A 20,997-nucleotide genomic window follows, 5' to 3' on the forward strand; every position below is an offset into this window, starting at 1 on the left:
TTGGGAGCCACGTCGCAAGACCGCGCAATTGTCGCAGTGCCGAATCGCAAAAAAGTGGCCTGGTCTTTGGCCAGCCTAATGGTCCGGGTCTTAAGTGGTTAATGGGGCTCACCTGGCAATCTAATTATCACAGGTGAGTTAAACTGAAAAACAAAATATTTAATCTTTGTGACACTGAAATAGAATTTGCATAATAATTTGGAACAGGGTGTAGTTACTTAAAGGAGAAGTACAGCCAAAGCTTGTTTGGCTATACTTCTCCTGTGGATCACAGGCACTCCTGTGAATGGTTTTCAGCAGACAGCAGGCTGAAGCCCACTGTCAGCTGATGTTATAGAGGTGGTCCAGGGTCAGGCAAAATCCCAAAAATGAAGTCGGGATCCGCCCATATGCCTATGCCTGAGCCTGAGCCGGCTGCTTCCACCCCCTCCACAGCCCAAAAGATGTACATTTGTTTTACAAAGAGGAACTTATCCTTTAACCAATTCAATACCAGACACTTATGCACCTTCCAGCCCAGACCAATTTTTAGCTTTCAGTGCTCTCACACTTTGAATGACAATTACTCAGTCATGTTACACTGTATCCAAACAAGTTTTTTATCATTATTTTCTCACAAATAGAGCTTTCTTTTGATGGTATTTAATTACCGCAGTTTTTTTGTGATATGGCAGTGAAAAAAGAGCGAAAATTTTAATAAAAACATTTTTTTTTGTTTGTTTGTATTGTAAAATTTTGCAAATAAGTAATTTTTCTTCATAAATCTGGGGCAACATTTATACTGCTACATATCTTTGGTAAAAAAAAAAAAAAAAAAAAAATTAGTGGATATTATTAGTCTAAGTCTACAAGCTATGGTGCCAATCATTGAAAATTGATCAAACCTGATCACACCTGTACTAACAGCATATCTAACTTCTTGAGACCCTAACAAGCCAGGAAAGTACAAATACCCCCCAAATGACCCCTTTTTGGAAAGTAGACAGTCCAAGGTATTTAGCGAGAGGCATAGTGAGTTTTTTGAAGTTGTAATTTTTTAATTTTTTGTAATTTGTTTGCATTTTGGAAAGAAAACACCCAACGTATAATGTTATGAGGCATAAAAAGTATTTTGAATGGTTCATTTTTCTCCAGAAGTAAGATATTTCCTTGTCAAAGTATTTTATTGATTGAATAAGCAAGTAAATTACAATACAGTTGTAATAAATATTACAATGAGCCATACATGTTTAATAGAAATGGTAAAACTCTAAGGTCTAACAGTAAACTACCGATGGGTAGGTTATTTAACTACTATAGAAAAATAAAAAGTACATTAGTTAATAAAACGTGAGATAACTGTCTTTGGTGGAAATTATGCTACCGTAAGAGGTAATAGTTTGGAACAGAACTATTAAAACCGTTAAGTAGAATAATACTTTATTATTCTTCAGAAAATAAGAAAGAAAATAATAATACCAAAAATAAATTTAAAAGAAAGGGGGGAATAGAGAAAAGAGTTCACTGGATTGGCACGAGTAACATGGCTTTTTGGAGGACGTAAAAAGAGCATTATGATCTTCACAGTAAAGAGTAGGGTAACAGCTAGGGTTTAGGTTTGTAAGTCACTTTTATCTGGGTAGGGTTGTCAGCTACCATGGCATGATAATTCTGTTATCACAGGATGGTGAAGTTAATCCAAGGATTCCATATTTTTTCAATAACAGGAATTTGGTCCCTTTCTATTGCTAGCATTTTGGCATGAGACATAAAAACAGTGGGCCAGATCCACGTACATCGGCGCATATCTAGATCGGCGTAACGCATCTCATTTACGTTACGCCGGCTCAATTTAGAGAGGCAAGTACCGTATCCACAGAGTATTTGCGTCCAAATATGCGCCGGCGTAACATAAATGACAGGGCGTAAGGCGGGGTAATTGAAAGTGGGAAGGACGTGGGCGTGTTCCATTGAAATGAGCCGTGACCCCATGCAAATGAATGGCCGGCCGTACTGCGCATGACGCCGACTATGGTTAGAGCCTCTCTGCGCATGCTCAGAACTCGGCCCGGCGCAATCAGTGAGATAGGAACTAGGCCCAGCGTACTTAGTGAGATACGCCCAGTGCATAAATAGGCCCAAACATACGCCCTTCCATTGCAAAAGTACATCCATTTGTTTCCCTTCCTGAAGCAAGGTGCTTTTGTTCCGTTGTCTGTGGCTGTTTGTTGGTTTGTGTCGTGTCGTGTTGTTGTGGTTTTTGGAGAGTGTGTTTGATCATGTGTTTTGGAAAGATGATTGAGAAGAAGAGAAAGCTGAACTACTACTTGCGGGAGAAGGAGATTATTGTGAGGGCCATTACCAGATTTGGTAGTTTGCTGCATGGCCCAGAGAGTGCCAACACCACTCGGGCCAGGAGGAGGCAGATACTGCAGGACATCACAGACGATGTCAAAGCGTTGGGGGGTGAGATCCGGACCCGCAGTGGGATATAAAAATAAATAAATGATCTCAGGCGTGTGGTCCGTGGGAAGATGGCCAAGATCATGGCTCATGCCAGGGGCACTGGAGGGGGACCACCATGCACTGTCAGGCTGACTGCTGAGAAGCGGCTGGTGGCCCAGTGCTTCCACAGGCAGCAAGTGGAGGGCCTGCCTGGCTTTGACTCCATTGAGGAGGCCGTGAGGACAGGTAAGTGTTTTTTTTTTTCTATCTGGTGAGTAGCATGTGTGTGGGGGGGGAGGGAATATGTGACAAGTGTGTGGATCCTGCAACCTGTGTATGTTTTATGTCATCCACAGATGTGCAGGAGGGTGCTGGGCCATCTGGCTAGTCTGCAGCCTCCACCGGACATCAGTCTGAGGAAGACACCCAGGCAAGCCCGGAGTCCTCTGAGGAGGTTGAGGAGGAGGAGGTGGTGTCGGGGAATGATATCACGCTCCATTTGGAGGAGGCTACCCCTGTGGCTGGCAGCAGTCAGGCCTCCATCAGGGGTAGCCCCTCCCACTCCTCCCCCAACAGGGCTCCCCCAAGGGGCTCCCCTTCTCCCAGGCCTCAAGCCTCATCTGGAGGGACCAGGCCCTTCAGACCCGCCATCTGGGTCAGGTCACCCAGACTTTGGGCAGGATGGAGGACAGCCTGGCCTCCATCAAGGACTCACTTCAGGACATGGGCTGCAACTCTTTGGCAGTGATAAACTGCTACAATGAACTGCAGACTGCCACAGCAGGCGTGGCCCTGGAGGTGCGTGCCCTGACCCAGGCTGTCCAGGCCAATACGGCAGCCCTCAATGTGGGCCTCACACGGATCGCCCAGGCCTTGGAGGGCAGGCCGCCAGGTGGGCAGAGACCAGGGGATGCTCCTCCTTCCCCTGATTCCCCCCCCACATGAGTCTCCCCTGAGGGGCCGTGGCCGTGGCCGGCCCAGGTGTGGGTCACGCCAGCGGCGTTAAGTTTTTCTCTTTTTTTGTTTTCAGTGTTTAATTTTTATTATTATTTTTTTTACTGTGATTATGATTTGTTTTATGTTTGTGAATGTGGGGGTGACATTCCTGCCGGAAAAGGGGTGTCACCCTCAGTTGTGGTGGAGAAGGGTTCCCCAGGACCAGAGAGAAGTGATCCCCAGGTCCGTGTGAATGGTGTATGAATGTACAGTGACATAATTGGAGCCTTGGCGTGGCGTTGCTGCTCCCAAGTCCTGCATGGTGGGCTTGTGCTAATCCAATTCGGTGGCTAAGATAGAACACGAAAGACACATAGTGGAGGAGAGCACACTTTTCCACACCTACCATTTGTGTGCTTATGTATTATTATTTTGTAGTGGTTAATATCACTATGTGCTGATTATCAAGATTACAGCACAAGCCGCACTGAGCTATTGTTTCACTTTGCACTTTATGTGTCATAGTTCATGATTTATTTGCGCCTACTACAGCACAGCCTGTTGTTTTTTTTTATCTTTGTTTGTTACCATATCATTTTTTGCACTAGCACATTATTATAGTGGTTTACAACATTTGGCAGAGAGTTCACAGTGCAGCATCACAACTTTACCCTTTGCCCTAATATGGTCACCCAGCATCCCTGGAGCTGTCCAGAAATCTGTCATTTGCGATGGGGGCAGCAGCACGTGAATATTTTTGGGCCCTGGTGAATGACAAGGATGAGGCCCTTTTCCACATTAGTATGAAAACAAGGTGATTTGCAAAGGTGGGAGGCTTGACCACCCTCCTTGTAAGGTACCCTGTTTATGTTGAGGGCATGTGGCATGGTATGGTTCAAGAGAGAGGGTGCTGCAAGCTAGGGTCCGAGCAGGTCAGAGTGGGTGAAGCTTGAGAGGTATCTAGAGTGCCAAATTAGGAACCCAGCAGAGAAGCGGGGGTGACACTTGAGGTGAAGGAACTGTTGAGCCTTGTGTTTGGAACTGTTAAAGACTGTTGCCATAGGAGACAGCATTCCTGAACATGCAGATGTGGCATCTTGCTGGATGCCTTTCCCTGCATGGCTGTCCTCCTATTGAAGTTTCGGAGTCTGCCAATTCATTTTGCAACTACCTATGGGTGTCCCGGCCCTAACCCTCTTTCCCCCAAAAAGATTGTTAAGAGAAATAAACGTTCTTTTGCATTCAAGAAGTGTCTGGCGCCCAATAACTTTATCTACTCTGCACCCACCATGCCTCACAACCCACCACACACAGAAGGATGTCAGCTGTCCTGGCTCTGGAGGTTCTCATTAGATCAAAGGAGGCCTGGGACCTTGCTACACTTTTTTTTTTTTTTATTAAAGGAACAGTACACATTGTTTACAAAAAGGCGTACTGTCACTTTATTTATTTATTACAGATACTTATATAATGCTGTAAATTTTTGTAGTGCTTTACATATTTATTATACATTCACATCAGTCTCTGCCCTCAAGGAGCTTACAATCTAAGGTGCCTATCTCGCAGTCATAAATATAATAGAACCAGTTTTAACAGGAGCCAATTAATCTACCAGCATGTCTTTGTAATGTGTAAGAATCCAGAGTGCCCAGGTGAAACCCTTGTGCTGCTAGGTGAAAGTGCTAACCACTTGGCCACTGTGCTGCCCTGAAAAAACAAAAAGGCTCCCTCTCTGTTGCCCCCATAGGGGTTGCTGAGTATAGTGTTCCCTGGGCCTCCCTCTGATTATCCTGTAGCCAGACACTTGGGTGTCACACTATCATGCGCACACTCTTCAGCTCATTATCCAATGATCAGTCTAGGTTATTATGTGTTTTTTTTATATTTATTGGTAGAACTTGTATAGGAGAATGGATTAGTGGGATACTCCAAGTTGAACTATGCACAGACTAAGACAACTCTCACTTGACCCCATGTACAGTTGTATAACAGTTTTAATGTGCTGTCCCCTCAAAAAAACTCGGCTCAGGGCCGGTTCACACTGCTGCGTTGTGCAAAATTGCATTTGATTTGCACCGCACTGCAAATCACATGCGATGTCCGTGCGATGCGATTTCAGCCATACAGTTAGTATGGCTGAAATTGTATCGCATTCCTTGTTTAAGTAATTGATAAGCGGATGGGGAGTTCCATTATTGTCGCCAATCTTTTCATAGATAAAGAGTTAATAAGCGGGGGGGGGCGGGTTGTGGCGCTATTGTGGCCGCACTGTCAATGTACAAAAAATGTTGTCGCCAAACAAGCTGCCGAATAAGCTGCTGCTGCAAAAATCTTAATGTAAAAACTTTCTGTGACCAATCTTAATGTACCAAATAGTTAACAAGCGAGGGGTTGGTATGGCTGCAATTTTCGCCAAACTTTAAGGGGGGGGGGGGGGTTGTATGGACACTGCTGCCACCAGACTTTTCATTTAAAAAACTGTTAATAAGCAGGGGGGGGGTGGGGGTTTGACGGCCGCTATTTTCGCCGTTATTTAAATATAAAAGATAAGTTGTTAATAAGCGGGGGGGATTGATGGCCGCTAATTTCGACAAACTTTAAGGGGGGGTTGTATGGACGCTGCTGCCTCTAAATAATTTGTTGATTAGCAGAGGGGAATGCATGGAAGGCATGACTTCTTTACCTGTTCCAGATCCGCTCAGGCGGTGCGTTCCACTGAGCTGCAGAGTGCCGATGTCACTTCCTGTACTTCGAGTGACGTCGGCACTAGCACAGAAAGCACCGCCCGGTGGGGCGGTGAAATAAACTCTATACTGTATGCACCCGCCCGGAAGCTGTGGCGCGATGGACTGCGCCACAAAGGCATTTTTTGGTTGCCAATGTAGCGCCTCGTCTGCAATCTCGTGATTGCACAGACATGGCGCTACCCATACTTCACTGCGCCCGGACACAGTGCACATAAGGACCCTTTTTTTTCTTAAAGAGACATGTTTAAATAAAAACATTTTTTATTTTTTTGCTGATTTGGGGAGGGGGGCGGCGCCCAGGCACCCCCTATGGACGGGCCGCCAATGCTCATACATCTATTTCCCAAAGAAAACCTCTGAATTTGACGCTGAGCATGTGCACTCAACTTCTTTGGTCGACCATGGTGAGGCCTGTTCTGAGTGGAACCTTTCCTGTTAAACCACTGTATGGTCTTGGCCACCGTGCTGCAGCTCAGATTCAGGGTCTTGGCAATCTTCTTATAGTCTAGACCATCTTCATGTAGAGCAACAATTCTTTTTTTCATATCTCCAGAGAGTTCTTTGTCATGAGGTGCCATGTTGAACTTCCAGTGACCAGTATGAGAGACTGAGAGCGATAACACCAAATTTAACACATCTGCTCCCCATTCACACCTGAGAACTTGTAACACTAATGAGTCACATGACTCCGGGGAGGAAAAATGGCTAATTGGGCCCAATTTGTACATTTTCACTTAGGGACGTGCTCACTTTTGTTGCCAGCGGCTTAGACATTAATTGCTGTGTGTTGTTATCTTAAAGGGAACAGCAAATTTACACTGTTATACAAGCTGTACACTCACTACTTTACATTGTAGCAAAGTGTAATTTCCTCAGTGTTATCACATGTTATGTGTGTATTGACTTTAGTGAGATACTGTATGTTTTCCCTGTGACTGCAAAGGTTTCCACCGGTACTCTGGTTTCCTCCAACACTACAAAGACAAGCTGATAGGTTAATTGGCTCCTGTCTAATTTGGTCCTAGTGTATATATTAAAGCGGTTGTAAACCGCATAAACTTTTTTTTTTTAAACCTGCAAGGCAAAAGGCATAATCAGCTAGTATGCACCGCATACTGGCTGATTATGAAATACTTACCTCGGAACGAGGTGAGGAACACTTACCTGGTTCACGCCGAGCGAGATGTCATCTTGCTCCGGCGTGTCTTCCGGGTATCGCCGCTCCAGCGCTGTGATTGGCTGGAGCGGCGATGACGTCACTCCCGCGCGTGAGATTTAAATTCGGCAAGGTCCGGCGGCTGCCGGTCCTTTAGCCGAGGATCCCCCCTGCACATGCGCCGCTGCAATCAGCGGCGCATTGCGGGGGGAATATCTCCTAAACCATACAGGTTTAGGAGATATTCTTGATACCTACAGGTGAGCCGTATTATACGCTCACCTGTAGGTAAAAGTGACAAATAAGGGTTTACAACCACTTTAATGTGAGTAAAGGCCCATACACACGATCAGAAAATTGTACAAAAAAACACGGCTTTCTAATCGATCGTACGATAATCTGATTGTTAGTACATAGCTTTCGCCAGAAATTTTCCGAAGGGACAAACACATCGTACGATAACAGATTGTACGATTTTCGTTGAATACAAAAAAAATTACATCACTTTCGAATTTTTATTCTGAAGTAACCTGAAGTGTACTTGCTTGCTGTTTACTTGGATATCTTTGGCTTCAGGATTTTCTGAATCACTCACAAGTATGCATCAAGTTAAGTCAAAAATGATATTAGAGCTCCTGATTGGCATACTTGATTTATGTCAATGACTTTTTTCTGGGTTCATTATGGTGGGTCGCTAACCTGTTAAAAAAAATTAACAAGTCAAGTCAGACCTTGTGATCTACATTGTTTTTACAGGTCATTGGATCAGATAGAACTAACACTAATGATTTCAGATGTAGAAGTCAGCAATGAAAGCCTCATTATTATGCCTCATGCACAATGGACGTTATAATAACATTGTCAAAACTCCAGTAGCTTTGCAGTTTTCCAAATTTTTCAGCATTTTTGGAATAGCGTTTTATAGATTTTTTTTGCGGTTTCAGCATTTTTTTTTTTTTTTTACTTTATCGTTTTTCAGCATTTTTTATTTTTTTTTGTAATGGGAGCAAAAATGTTAAAAAAGCATGTCAAGCAGCGTTTTTCGGCGTTAGAGTGTTTTTACAGCTGAAAAATGCCTCTCAGACCTCGTACACACAGTCAATCCATCCGATGAGAATGGTCCGACGGACCGTTTTCATCGGTTCACCGATGAAGCAGACTGATGGTCTGATGTGCGTACACACCATCAGTTCAAAAACCTATCGGGTCAGAACGCGGTGACGTAAAACAAACAACGTGCTGAAAAAAACGAAGTTCAATGCTTCCAAGCATGCGTCGACTTGATTCTGAGCATGCGCGGGTTTTGAACCGATGCTTTTGTGTACTAACCATCGGTTTTGACTGATGGTCAGCCGTCCATCGGTTTGATTTTAAAGCAAGTTCTAAAACTTTGGTCTGAAGGACAAAAGAACGATGGGCCTTACACACGGTCGGTTTGGACCGATGAAACTGATCTTCAGTCCGTTTTCATCGGTTTGGACCGGTCGTGTGTACGCTGCCTCAGAACCCACTAGTGTTGGGTTTTTTTACAGCCCAAAAACGCCCCTGCCCAAAACAGTTGATAACAGCCTGTGTGCATGGACACATAGGATAACATGATGGGGAGTTTATTGACTGTAGAAAAAAACATTTGAAGCCAAAAACAGCAGCTATAAAAACTTACAAAAACATCCAGTGTACATGAGGCCTTTCTCTCAGCAAATGTTACTATTATCAAATAAACATTTATTTTTTTAATTACATTCATGGCACTTTACAAAGTATGCTGCAATTTTTAATAGGAAGGACCAGGACTGTCAACATGCTAGTTAGCAGCCTGGGGTATAATTGATCCCTTTACAAAAGGACAGGGTGTGTACCTCCTCTGAGTCATTTAGCTGCCTTTTTCCTTTTTTGTTTGCCACAACAACTGTAGACATTCACCACTCAGCCATTATATAAATATGCAATATCGGTATTTACTATATACCTAGCAAAAAATAAAAAAGTACCATTTTAAATGTTATTTTTTAAGTTCTGATCATAAAAATTAACTATTTGTTCCCTTTAGGTTATTGTTTTTTTTTTTTCTTTGTTTCAGATGCTTTTCCATAGGGCCTGGCTTGTGCTTGCTTCCATCCTCTGGATATTCTGCACACACTTTGCATGTCAGGACAATTTACACAATCAGAATGTAACTTCAAGCAAACAAGAGCCCCCTAAACAAGGACTTTTAAACAATGTCACCTCTCTGGAGGAGGCTGAGAAGGAACAAGGGTATTACCTTCAGCAGCTCTTTCACTTGTATGGTGAAAATAACACATTGACTTACCAGGGGCTCACACATTTACTGAGAAATCTTGGGCTTGGAAAAGTACAGGTAATTGACTCAATGTAAAATATAACATAAGAAAAATGAATACTTATGTCAGGTCAAAAATAAATATATCACACATAAATGAAAAAACGGTTTGTTTTAGTTTAACTTGTAGTTATATTTCTATAAGAATGCAACTAAATTCTACTGGTGTATGGCCAGCTTGCATTAAAAATTCAAGGTCAATCTGTTTAAAAGAGAAGCATGGGAATGTTTTTTATTTCTTGAATCACACTTACCTAGGTGGATGCTGCATCTGTCCCCCGCCGGCTAAAGGACTGAGAACCGAGCGATCTAACACCACTGATCGCTCGGTTCTTAGAGCTCTGTGAGCAGAGAGCTGGTAACTGTGAGTTATTGTCTCTCTGCTCTGCCCCGCCCCCTCCATGCTCACTGGAGTGCTGGGCTGTGGAGGGAGTGGCTGGCTCAGGCTCTCATCGGCTCGCATGTGGGCGGATACCGACCATATGATTGTGACCTTTCCCCATCCTGGACTGGCTCTGTGACATCAGCTGACAGTGAGTTCCAGCCTGCTGTCTGCTGAAAACGGGGTCACAGGAGTGCAGAACGAACTGTACTCCTGTGATCTACAGGAGAAGTACAGCCAAACGAGTGTTGGATGTACTTCTCCTTTAGCCCTGGTTCACACTGGGTACGATTTGGAACGATTTGAGATGCGATTTGACAATGGCACTGTCCTAATCAGTGCGACGCCGCATCTGCGATTTCAAAAAGTAGTTCCGGTACTACTTTTTGCGATTTCGGTCCGCGATTTACATTAAATTGCGGCCGAAATCGTGGCAAAATCGCAGCCACGAAATCGCGGTAAAATCGCGCATTTTACCGCGATTTTGAATTCGCAGCAGTGTGAACCTAGGCTAAATAAAGAGCAAGAACCATGGTAAAATGTTTACATTTTTTGTTTTACTGCAGGTTTGTAATTTCAAGACGGCACACAGTGGGGTTGATTTACTAAAACTGGAGAGTGCACAATCTTGTGCAGCTGTGCATGGTAGCCAATCAGTTTCTAACTTCAGCTTGTTCAGGTAAAGCGAAACTCCACTTTTGTTGAGAAAAAAACATTACCCTCTGGGTGATCTATGTACATTGCAAGGATTATAACAACCTTTGTTGGCGATTCCTACCTTTTCGAATTCCGAATAAATCCCTCTGTGTTTGTCTGTGCCTCTGTGATAAGTGGGTTTAATGAGAGTGGTTTCATAATTAACTGTCAGGTGTGCAGCTGCAGGGCACTAATTAGGAAATCTGCTGGGCCTGCATCCCTTTAGACATATTCCTATTGAAAGAATCTCTCCAAAAATTAAATTTTTGTTGCAGGGGATGCCTGAAATCTGACTTGTATCTTAGGCAGACTTCTGGGAAAATTGGTGAGCCAATCACACAAGCAGGAAATGATGTTTCTAGGGAGTGGTCAGTACACACTCTATGTACAGAACAACTCCATGTAGCCATATTGCCATACATTCTCAGAAAATTACAGCGGCTGCAGATTGAAAAGGAAAGGTAATTTTTAATAACATTCAATTACAATACGTATGATTAGTGTCGCAATTATATGTGCTATATTATTTTTCTTTATTTGCTATTTTATTTCTCCCACAAAAGTGTAGTTACCTATTAAGCTTTGACAATAAAACTTGAAAGCTGATTGGCTTCTCTGTACAGCTGCACCAGATTTCATACTCTCCAGCTTTAGTAAATCAACCCCAGTGTACAAGTGTGATATAAACTACTAGAAACTTGAAGGCTTACCAGATATAAGATCTCTTAGGCCTTGTACACACGAGCAGACATGTCCGATGAAAACGGTCCGCGGACCGTTTTCATCGGAAATGTCTGCTGGGAGCTTTTGGTCTGATGTGTGTACATCAGACCAAAATCCCAGCGGACAGAGAACGCGGTGACGTATAAGACACCGACGTTCTCTAACAAGCGGGTTCAAAGCTTCCACGCATGCGTCGAATCAATTTGACGCATGCGCGGGATTTCGGGCCGCTGGTTATACGTCAGAACCAGCGGACATGTCCGATGAGTCGTACTAACCATCGGACATGTCCGACGGACATGGTTCCAGCGGACAAGTTTCTTAGCATGCTAAGAAACTTTTGTCCGCTGGAAACCTGTCCGCTAGGCCGGAAAACTGTCCGCTAGGCCCTACACACGGTCGGACATGTCCGCGGAAGGCCTCGGAGTACTATTAAACTTATTCAGTTTCTGAACTACAGCAACCATTTCCACCTGGTGATCTGGCCAGTAACACACCGGCTGTATTAGAGAGCCCCTACTCTGGATAAAGAAGCAACAGAGACACCTTTGGACAGCAGTATTGGCGTTCTGGGGGAGGGGGGGAAAGGGGGCTAGTAAGATGTACTAGCACTAGTACTAACAAATTAAAAAACAATTTCCAACTAACACCTTTTAAGCAGTTACAGCAAGCAGTTTTGTACATTTTGGGATACAATGAATAAAAGCTAAATTGTATGCCCCCCCTTGTCATTGTTTAATGGTTTGTCTCAGCCCTCTAACTGACTCATACGTAGATCCGGTCCCCCACCCTACGTGAATGAGTATGGGGTACATCGTACCCCTACCCATTAACCTGGTGGAAAAAAATGTAAAAAACACACTACACAGGGTTTTTAAAGTCATTTATTAGTCAGCTCTGGGGGCGTTCTGCCCGGGGGCCCCTGCTTTCTTCTTTTATGCTCTTTTACGAGCGGGGGCCCCGGGCTTTTACGGTGTCTTTTCTGTTGTCTTCTACGGGTGGAGTCTCGGTCTTCACCGCCGTCTGGTACTCTTCCGCCGGGGGCCCCCCTCTCTTCTTTAGCTCTTTTACGGGGGGGGGGCCCGGGGTTCTTTGACGTCTTCTGCCGGGGGGGGGGGGGGCCTGGTCTTCACCGCCTTCTGGTTCTCTTCCACCAGGGGCCCCCACTCTCTTTAGCTCTTTTACGAGCGGGGAGGCCCCGGGCTTCTGTCGACCTTCTGCCTTCTTCTGCCTTCTTCTTCTCTTCTCTGATGTTGACACGTCGCTTCCTCCTGCTGTAATGCCGTGTGCGCGGCTCTCACCGATTTATATAGGCCTCTTATGATGTCACAGTCCTATCATGCTCCGGGTGGTGACGATATAAGGGGGTGGGGTCACCTGGGTGATATCCGCCACCTTGTGTCGTCACCACCCAGAACATGATGGGACTGTGACATCATAAGAGGCCTATATAAATCGGTGCGAGCCGCGCACATGGCATTACAGTGGGAGGAAGCAACGTGTCAACATCGAAGAAGAGAAGAAGGCAGAAGAAGAAAGAAGCCCGGGGGCCCCCATACTCATTCACCTAGGGTGGGGGACCGGGATCCCGGGGCCCCCTATTAAAGGGAGCTCCCGGATTCTGATAAGCTCCCCGCCCACAGACCCCGACAACCAACGGCCAGGGTTGTCGGGAAGAGGCCCTGTCCTCATCAACATGGGGACAGGGTGCCCCCCTGCCCCAAAGCACCTACCTCCCCATGGTGAGGGCATGCGGCCTGGTACGGTTAAGGAGGGGGGGCACTCGCTCGTCCCCACCCCCTTTCCTGACCGGCCGGGCTGAGTGACCCAAGGGCCTGGTATGCACTTGGAGGGGGAACCCATGCCGTTTTTTTATTTGAAATTTGGCGTGAAGTTCCCCCTCAAGATTCATACCAGACACAGTGCTTGGTATTGGCAGGGATCCAAGTCGGATCCCCGTTCAATATTGTGCCACGGCTAAACGCAACCGCAGCTAATCGCACTGTACAAATGCAGCTGACCTCTGTGCCTGGAGTCTTGAATTCCAGCAAAACATAAACATGCTTTAAACTGCAGCAGAACAGCTGTCCGTGTGAAAGGGGCCTAAAGGCTTATAACATAAAAGTTCACTTTTTTTCTCATATATTGTTTTAAAGTTTTTACTTTTTCTTTTTCTTTTTTGTAGTTACAGTTGTCTTATATTTTTTGAAAATGTTGTATATTATGTATTACACATTGGTTCAAGCATGTTGCTAGGGTAAGAGTAGTCTTCTGCATTGACTATAAACTTGCAGGGATCAGGCTAGCATTGAACTTTATACTGCAGTTTTAATCTAAACTCTCTGTAACTTGATACTTTCAGTCATAAGTGAGAAGGCATAGTTAGCAGAACAGACAAATGCCATTGGAAAAGTGTATAAAACGTTGCGTGTGTATTGCGCTAATACTGTTCATGATTAGCTAACAGCCATGTATGGGTTGTTAGTATTGCTGCTGCAGCTTTCATTCTGCAGCTTTACTTTCTACAATTGAAAAGACACGATTGAGTTGATTTACTAAATGAGTGGTGGCTATTTCCATAGCTGGTGAATAATGACGTTGCAAAATGTACATTTACTTTTTAAAATGAAGTGAATAAGGTGAGGGTGTGTTCACTTGTTAAACCCAATCATGTGCTAAATGAAATCTATGTTTGTTTTTAATTTCCCTCACACATGATTTGATATTCAGAATAAACACAGCTTAGTCGTATTCACCAAGCTTCAGTTTGCCGGGTGAACAGCCTCTACTGTCTTAAAGTGGAGCTCCATCCAAAAGGGAAAGTTCCGCATTAAAGCAGGGTTCCGACTAAAGTAAAAAAAATTTAAAGTCAGCAGCTACAAATACTGCAGCTGCTGACTTTTAATAATCGGACACTTACCTGTCCCAGGGTCTCCCCCTCCTCTTCGCGGCGCGGCATTGTCACTGTGGGTGCCCAGCTGTAGCTTCACAGCCGGGCACGCACTGCGAATGCGCGAGCTGAACTTTCTTGCGGCGCTACGGAGCCTCGAGAGGAAGTGGGAGCTGGAACCCTCGAAAAAGAGGGTTTCCACTCCCCCCCCCCCAAAAAAAATGACATGCCAAATGTGGAATGTCAGGGGGTCACCTTCCCTTAAAGCGGAAGCTCCATTTTTGGGTGGAACTTTGGTTTTGACAGGTACCCGCTCCCACTTCCACTTGGAGATTCACCTCTCCCCCTCCTACCCAGCAGTCATTTGGGACATGTCACAGGTTCCAGATTACTCCTGGACCATTCAGGACACAACGCGATTCACGCATGCGCAGTGCGCACCTGGCTGTGAAGCCTTAAGCTGTTACAATCTGTTGTGTACAAACGTCTTGTTTGATCAGCGCTGCAAGCTATAGCCTACAATGCTGATATGTGTATTCTGATGGCAGAAAAGTCACACCGATGTCAGAATACATATTTTGAATGTGTTGATGGGCGAATCAAGTCATTTGTTTTCATTCAACTCGCTGGTTGAACGAAAAAAAAATATATGACTCATCTATGGCCAGCCTTTGTAAATCAATACTAATTTCCAGGCTTCTCTGGACAATGGCATTCAGGAGGAAGGTAAATATGTGGTTAGAATGCTGGTTCACTTAAACTAATTTGCATGGCATTTTCATTGACTGAAAAGCTTTACTACAAGCACATTGTTAAACAATCAATAACTGGCTTTACTATTTCCCTGCAGGTTGTACAGATCCAGCATACAGAGCTGGGACATGATCATGTCTCTCACCTGGATATTCTTGATGTCCAGGAAAATAGACATCAACATGCCCACTCTAGCCACGAACATTCAGTCTCTTCCACTGCTGGTGTAGAGGAGAGAGTAGAGGATGATGAAAACAACAGGTGAACATTTACATTTGTTTTATGTTGTAACTATCCTGCATTGTTAGTAAGTACTTGATTTATACAGGGAGTGCAGAATTATTAGGCAAGTTGTATTTTTGAGGATTAATTTTATTATTGAACAACAACCATGTTCTCAATGAACCCAAAAAACTCATTAATATCAAAGCTGAATATTTTTGGAAGTAGTTTTTAGTTTGTTTTTAGTTTTAGCTATTTTAGAGGGATATCTGTGTGTGCAGGTGACTATTACTGTGCATAATTATTAGGCAACTTAACAAAAAAAAAATATATACCCATTTCAATTATTTATTTTTACCAGTGAAACCAATATAACATCTCAACATTCACAAATACACATTTCTGACATTCAAAAACAAAACAAAAACAAATCAGTGACCAATATAGCCACCTTTCTTTGCAAGGACACTCAAAAGCCTGCCATCCATGGATTCTGTCAGTGTTTTGATCTGTTCACCATCAACATTGCATGCAGCAGCAACCACAGCCTCCCAGACACTGTTCAGAGAGGTGTACTGTTTTCCCTCCTTGTAAATCTCACATTTGATGATGGACCACAGGTTCTCAATGGGGTTCAGATCAGGTGAACAAGGAGGCCATGTCATTAGTTTTTCTTCTTTTATACCCTTTCTTGCCAGCCACGCTGTGGAGTACTTGGACGCGTGTGATGGAGCATTGTCCTGCATGAAAATCATGTTTTTCTTGAAGGATGCATACTTCTTCCTGTACCACTGCTTGAAGAAGGTGTCTTCCAGAAACTGGCAGTAGGACTGGGAGTTGAGCTTGACTCCATCCTCAATCCGAAAAGGCCCCACAAGCTCATCTTTGATGATACCAGCCCAAACCAGTACTCCACCTCCACCTTGCTGGCGTCTGAGTCGGACTGGAGCTCTCTGCCCTTTACCAATCCAGCCACGGGCCCATCCATCTGGCCCATCAAGACTCACTCTCATTTCATCAGTCCATAAAACCTTAGAAAAATCAGTCTTGAGATATTTCTTGGCTCAGTCTTGACGTTTCAGCTTGTGTGTCTTGTTCAGTGGTGGTCGTCTTTCAGCCTTTCTTACCTTGGCCATGTCTCTGAGTATTGCACACCTTGTGCTTTTGGGCACTCCAGTGATGTTGCAGCTCTGAAATATGGCCAAACTGGTGGCAAGTGGCATCTTGGCAGCTGCACGCTTGACTTTTCTCAGTTCATGGGCAGTTATTTTGCGCCTTGGTTTTTCCACACGCTTCTTGCGACCCTGTTGACTATTTTGAATGAAACGCTTGATTGTTCGATGATCACGCTTCAGAAGCTTTGCAATTTTAAGAGTGCTGCATCCCTCTGCAAGATATCTCACTATTTTTGACTTTTCTGAGCCTGTCAAGTCCTTCTTTTGACCCATTTTGCCAAAGGAAAGGAAGTTGCCTAATAATTATGCACACCTGATATAGGGTGTTGATGTCATTAGACCACACCCCTTCTTATTACAGAGATGCACATCACCTAATATGCTTAATTGGTAGTAGGCTTTCGAGCCTATACAGCTTGGAGTAAGACAACATGCATAAAGAGGATGATGTGGTCAAAATACTCATTTGCCTAATAATTCTGCACTCCCTGTATATATGTTCTTGTATACTGACTTTCTAACTCATGAGTTTTTGGAAAGATCATTGCTGACAGAGTTAATAGAGCAGGAATGTATGGTTGGTTGATAGATAGAGACAAGTGACACTGAACTGTATCTTTTATCTTAAAAGGTAATCCATCCACATCCATTATTTAATGCCCCTGTAATCTACTGTATATTTAAAAAAAAAAAATCTTATTGTTGTTTTTCTGTCTCTTTATAGTGTCCTCTATGAGCTCCTGAACTGCTCCTTTTCCCCCTTTTTTTAAACATGAACAGTACACATTAGTTGCTGTTGTGTGTACTGCTCTATGCACCCTGCAGATCTCAGTCCTCGTACACATGACCGGTTTCCTTGGCAGAATCCATCAAGAAACTTGCTGGGAGATATTTTTTTCCTGAGGAAACCGGTCGTGTGTAAATTTTCGTCGAGGAAACTGGCGAGAAACTCGACTAGCCAAAAAGAGAGCATGTTCTCTATTTCCTTGATGGGAATGGAGAAAATTGGCTTGTCGATTTTCTCGACAGCCTAACAAGGAACTCGACGAGGAAAACGATGTATTTCGCCCGTCGAGTTCCTCGGTCGTGTGTACGAGGCTTTATAGTTCATAGTCCATCACATCGCATGGCTACATTCCCCATACAGTGGGACCATGGAGAACGAACATAGCCACTCACAAACAGGAAGTGAGATCACAGCAGAATTTTTTTTTTGGAGATTGGAGGCTACACTGTACCCATGTGACATTTTTATCATTTATTTTACACAAATCGAGTTTCTTTTGGTGGTATTTAATCACCAATGGGTTTATTATGTTTTGCAAAATTAATTAAAAAAGACTGAAATAAAAAAAAAAAAAAGTTTTCATAGTGTAGCGGTGCACTGCCACGAGTTCAGAAGATCCACACATTCATTAATTTTTTTCGAGACACAATCAAAGAAACTCACTTGCTTTACCTTGCAGTATTTTTATTGTTGGATTAACTTGGATAGAGTTGGAAAGGATATAATGACATGGGATGCCCATACATCTTGGCACATTGGTATATTAAATTCTGAAGATAAGGTACAGCAAAGACCTACAGTCTATTGTGCTGTGTCACTGCAGACTATCGCTCCTTTACTGCTGCATTGACATTTGCAGAATATCACTTGCATATTCCTGAGTAAAGCCCTTGCTGTAAATTGTTCCTGAATTTCCTGCTTTCTTGTGAGGAGTCACTCTGAATAACTCTTCAGCACATAGACAGTTACTCAAATGCTGACACTGAGTCAGAAGTGTAGCCACACACCTCCCCGACGACCCAGTGCCTTAGCAGCATATGACAACTGGTGGACTACTAGGCCCAGATAGTCCAATACTGCAGAAGCCGAGTTCCCCGGCCACAGCCATCTGCACTAATTTAATAGATTCCTCCAGTCCCATCACTTGCTGTAATGTACGGTACCCACTGACCTTCTCCATGGTCACCGGTCCATGGAAGAAATGTGGTTCGGCTGCACAGTCCAGCAGTAACAGTTCCAATACTCCTTTCTCTTTATCCAAAATTCCTCCTCTGCGGTGTCGAAGAAGAATGGTCCTCCGCTGGGACTTTCTCCTCAGCACCTGGTAGGCCCCAGGCCCCAAGCAGGGGGTCTTCACACAGAAACACTACTTCTCCATCTTCTTTACTCTCATAACTCCTCCCCAGTGGCATGTTACCTCAGCCTATATAGGAGGCCCGCCCCCTGCCAATCCTAGTTGGGGATTGGTCAGAGCTCCTACACAAGCTGCCTGCCACTCCAATCCCAGGCCCTGCCTCTCTCTCTGTACATTCTCCCCAGAGACAGGAGAGGCGCCTCAGAACCAGAGCACAGGTGGCCACACCCACTGCTGCACTAAACACTCCCAATCCCAGATCAAAACAAACTACTAGCTTAATACACAGGCCTGCCTAGATTTGCCCATGCTAGACCCTGAGACACAAAAACACAATTTTAGCACCTACCAAAAAGGTAATGGGTGCTACAATAGTTTGTTATAAAATTTTGCAAACAGGTTATTTTTCTCCTTCACTGATGTGCGCTGATGAGGCTGCACTGAAGGGCACTGGTAGACAGCACTGATAGGTGACACTTATGAGGAGGCACTGATGGGCATCGATTGGCTGTACTGATGAAAACTGATTGGTAGCACTGGTGGCCACTGATAGGCAGCACTGATGGGCACTGTTGGGGCTGGACTGATAATGGGGACACTGATAATCAGTGCCCTGATTATCAGTGTAGATGTCCCTTTCACAAAAGCTGGTTATGGGCTCCCTTTGCCTCTCCTCACGTTGTCAGCGTAAGGAAAAGAATGCCAATAACCAGCCTGTGTTTACATTGTAAGCAGCTGTGATTGGAAACAACTGATCACATGATAAAGGGTCGCCGTGATTGGGCCTGATCACAGAGCGTGCCGCGGGCACAATCACTGGAAGACATCATGTGAAGCCCTCCCACAAATGGCTGACTGCGCTGTAGCCGCCATTCGGCTATAGCGCAGTTGTGAAGTAGTTAAATAGATTACACATTGCCATACTCACACGCTGGTATAGAACCCCTGATCTGCTGAGTAAACTGTTCCCCGATACCACGGCCACCTGTTGGAGATGCCAACAGGATAGAGGCACCATGCTACATATATTTTGGTCATGTCCGAGACTCAGGAGCTTTTGGGGAGAGGTACGCCGGGTTACCCAGCAATTTACGGGAAGCGCGGTGCCGGAAGACCCGGCTTATTTTCTATTGCACGCAAATGATTTGTCGCCTGGGGTGTATAAAAAGTCAGTAATGCGCCACCTTTTGGACGCCGCCAAGGACTGCGTACCCCTCCTCTGGAAGTCCCCTCATCCGCCGACCATAGCTATGTGGTTAAACAAAGTAGACGAGATCAGTCGGATGGAGGACCTGGTCCTCTCTAGCCAACAATGGAGGGAGAAGTACTCAGACACATGGCAACTGTATAACGTCTTTAGGTATTCAGAGGAGGGACAGAGACTAAGGGAGACAGATGCTCACCCGCCGACTACATCAACCATAGATGGAGTCTCTGTCTCTGGGACGACTTGAATGTCCAGGTCCTGAACAGAAACCGAAGACTGCGAGATGCTCTCGGGGGCGCTACCAGTGCTAGTCCTGCTCGTGCAGCCCCGCCCCCCTAATACCCCCCTTCCCTCTATCTTTCTCTTTATTCTTATCTTTTTCTACTCTATTCTTTACAGAATACGGAAAATGGGTCGGTAAGCCGGCCCGTCCGGGCCTTATTATTATGCCATGAAAACACAACGTTAAAGTATGGTTAATGATGCCTGAGATGTAAAATGTCGTTACCTGTATATGGGACTGCACAATCTCATGTTAATAACCCGATACAGGGACTTTCTGTTTCAAATGATGTTACTGTATGGATGTAGTCCGGACGGACTGACTGGCTTTTTGATGATAAATAAAAAATTTGAAAAAAGAAAGAAAAAAGGAAAAAAAAAAAAAAGATTAAACATTGCCTAGAAGAATTGTGCAAACACAGTATAGCATTTAATACATTTCTTAGTATAAGGCTAGTTTCACACAATTTGGTGTGGTGCACGTTTCATTAAGACAATATAATAATGCAACCTGACACAACCTGATTGTAGCAGCGGCAAGCCTCCATCCCTGATATATGTTGAGCGAAATAAGAGAGAAATGTAACTTTGTATGAGGCGGGACACTGAATGTATACCTTATTCATATTATTCACTGAATTGTTTATTAATTACAAATCGCATCATAAAAAGTGTCAATCTGTGGTACCGGACACAATTTATTATGATACATTTGTATGAGTATACAGTTATTATGCAAAATAAAATACAACATGGTTAGTAATACAGTTACATAAAAACACTCATCCATTCATAAAAGTTCAATAAACATAAGCAATTTTTAATGGTGAGCCAAACTTGTCTGGGCATCAGTTTGATGTATACTCAACGCACGTTTCATGGCTCATGCCAATCATCAGGAGTAAAATGCTCTTAAATTAAA

At 44.2% G+C, this 20,997-nt stretch overlaps 1 protein-coding gene across 4 annotated transcripts in view; it reads left to right on the forward strand.

Annotated features, from left to right (window-relative positions):
- The window catches only part of SLC39A5 (solute carrier family 39 member 5), a 73,066-nt gene that overhangs the window by 13,580 nt on the left and 38,489 nt on the right, over positions 1–20,997 (forward strand). For 2 of the 4 annotated variants that reach the window (XM_040341116.1, XM_040341117.1), the window contains exons 2-3: positions 9,344–9,622; positions 15,146–15,309. In XM_040341116.1, coding sequence (XP_040197050.1) covers positions 9,344–9,622; positions 15,146–15,309 — 443 coding nt within the window. Of the gene's footprint in view, positions 1–91; positions 134–9,343; positions 9,623–15,145; positions 15,310–20,997 lie in introns of those variants that run through there. The other 2 variants (XM_040341118.1, XM_040341119.1) reach the window with 2 other exon arrangements.

The sequence above is a fragment of the Rana temporaria genome, chromosome 2 (genome assembly GCF_905171775.1).
Source record: "Rana temporaria chromosome 2, aRanTem1.1, whole genome shotgun sequence".
Classification (NCBI taxonomy): Eukaryota; Metazoa; Chordata; class Amphibia; order Anura; family Ranidae; genus Rana; species Rana temporaria.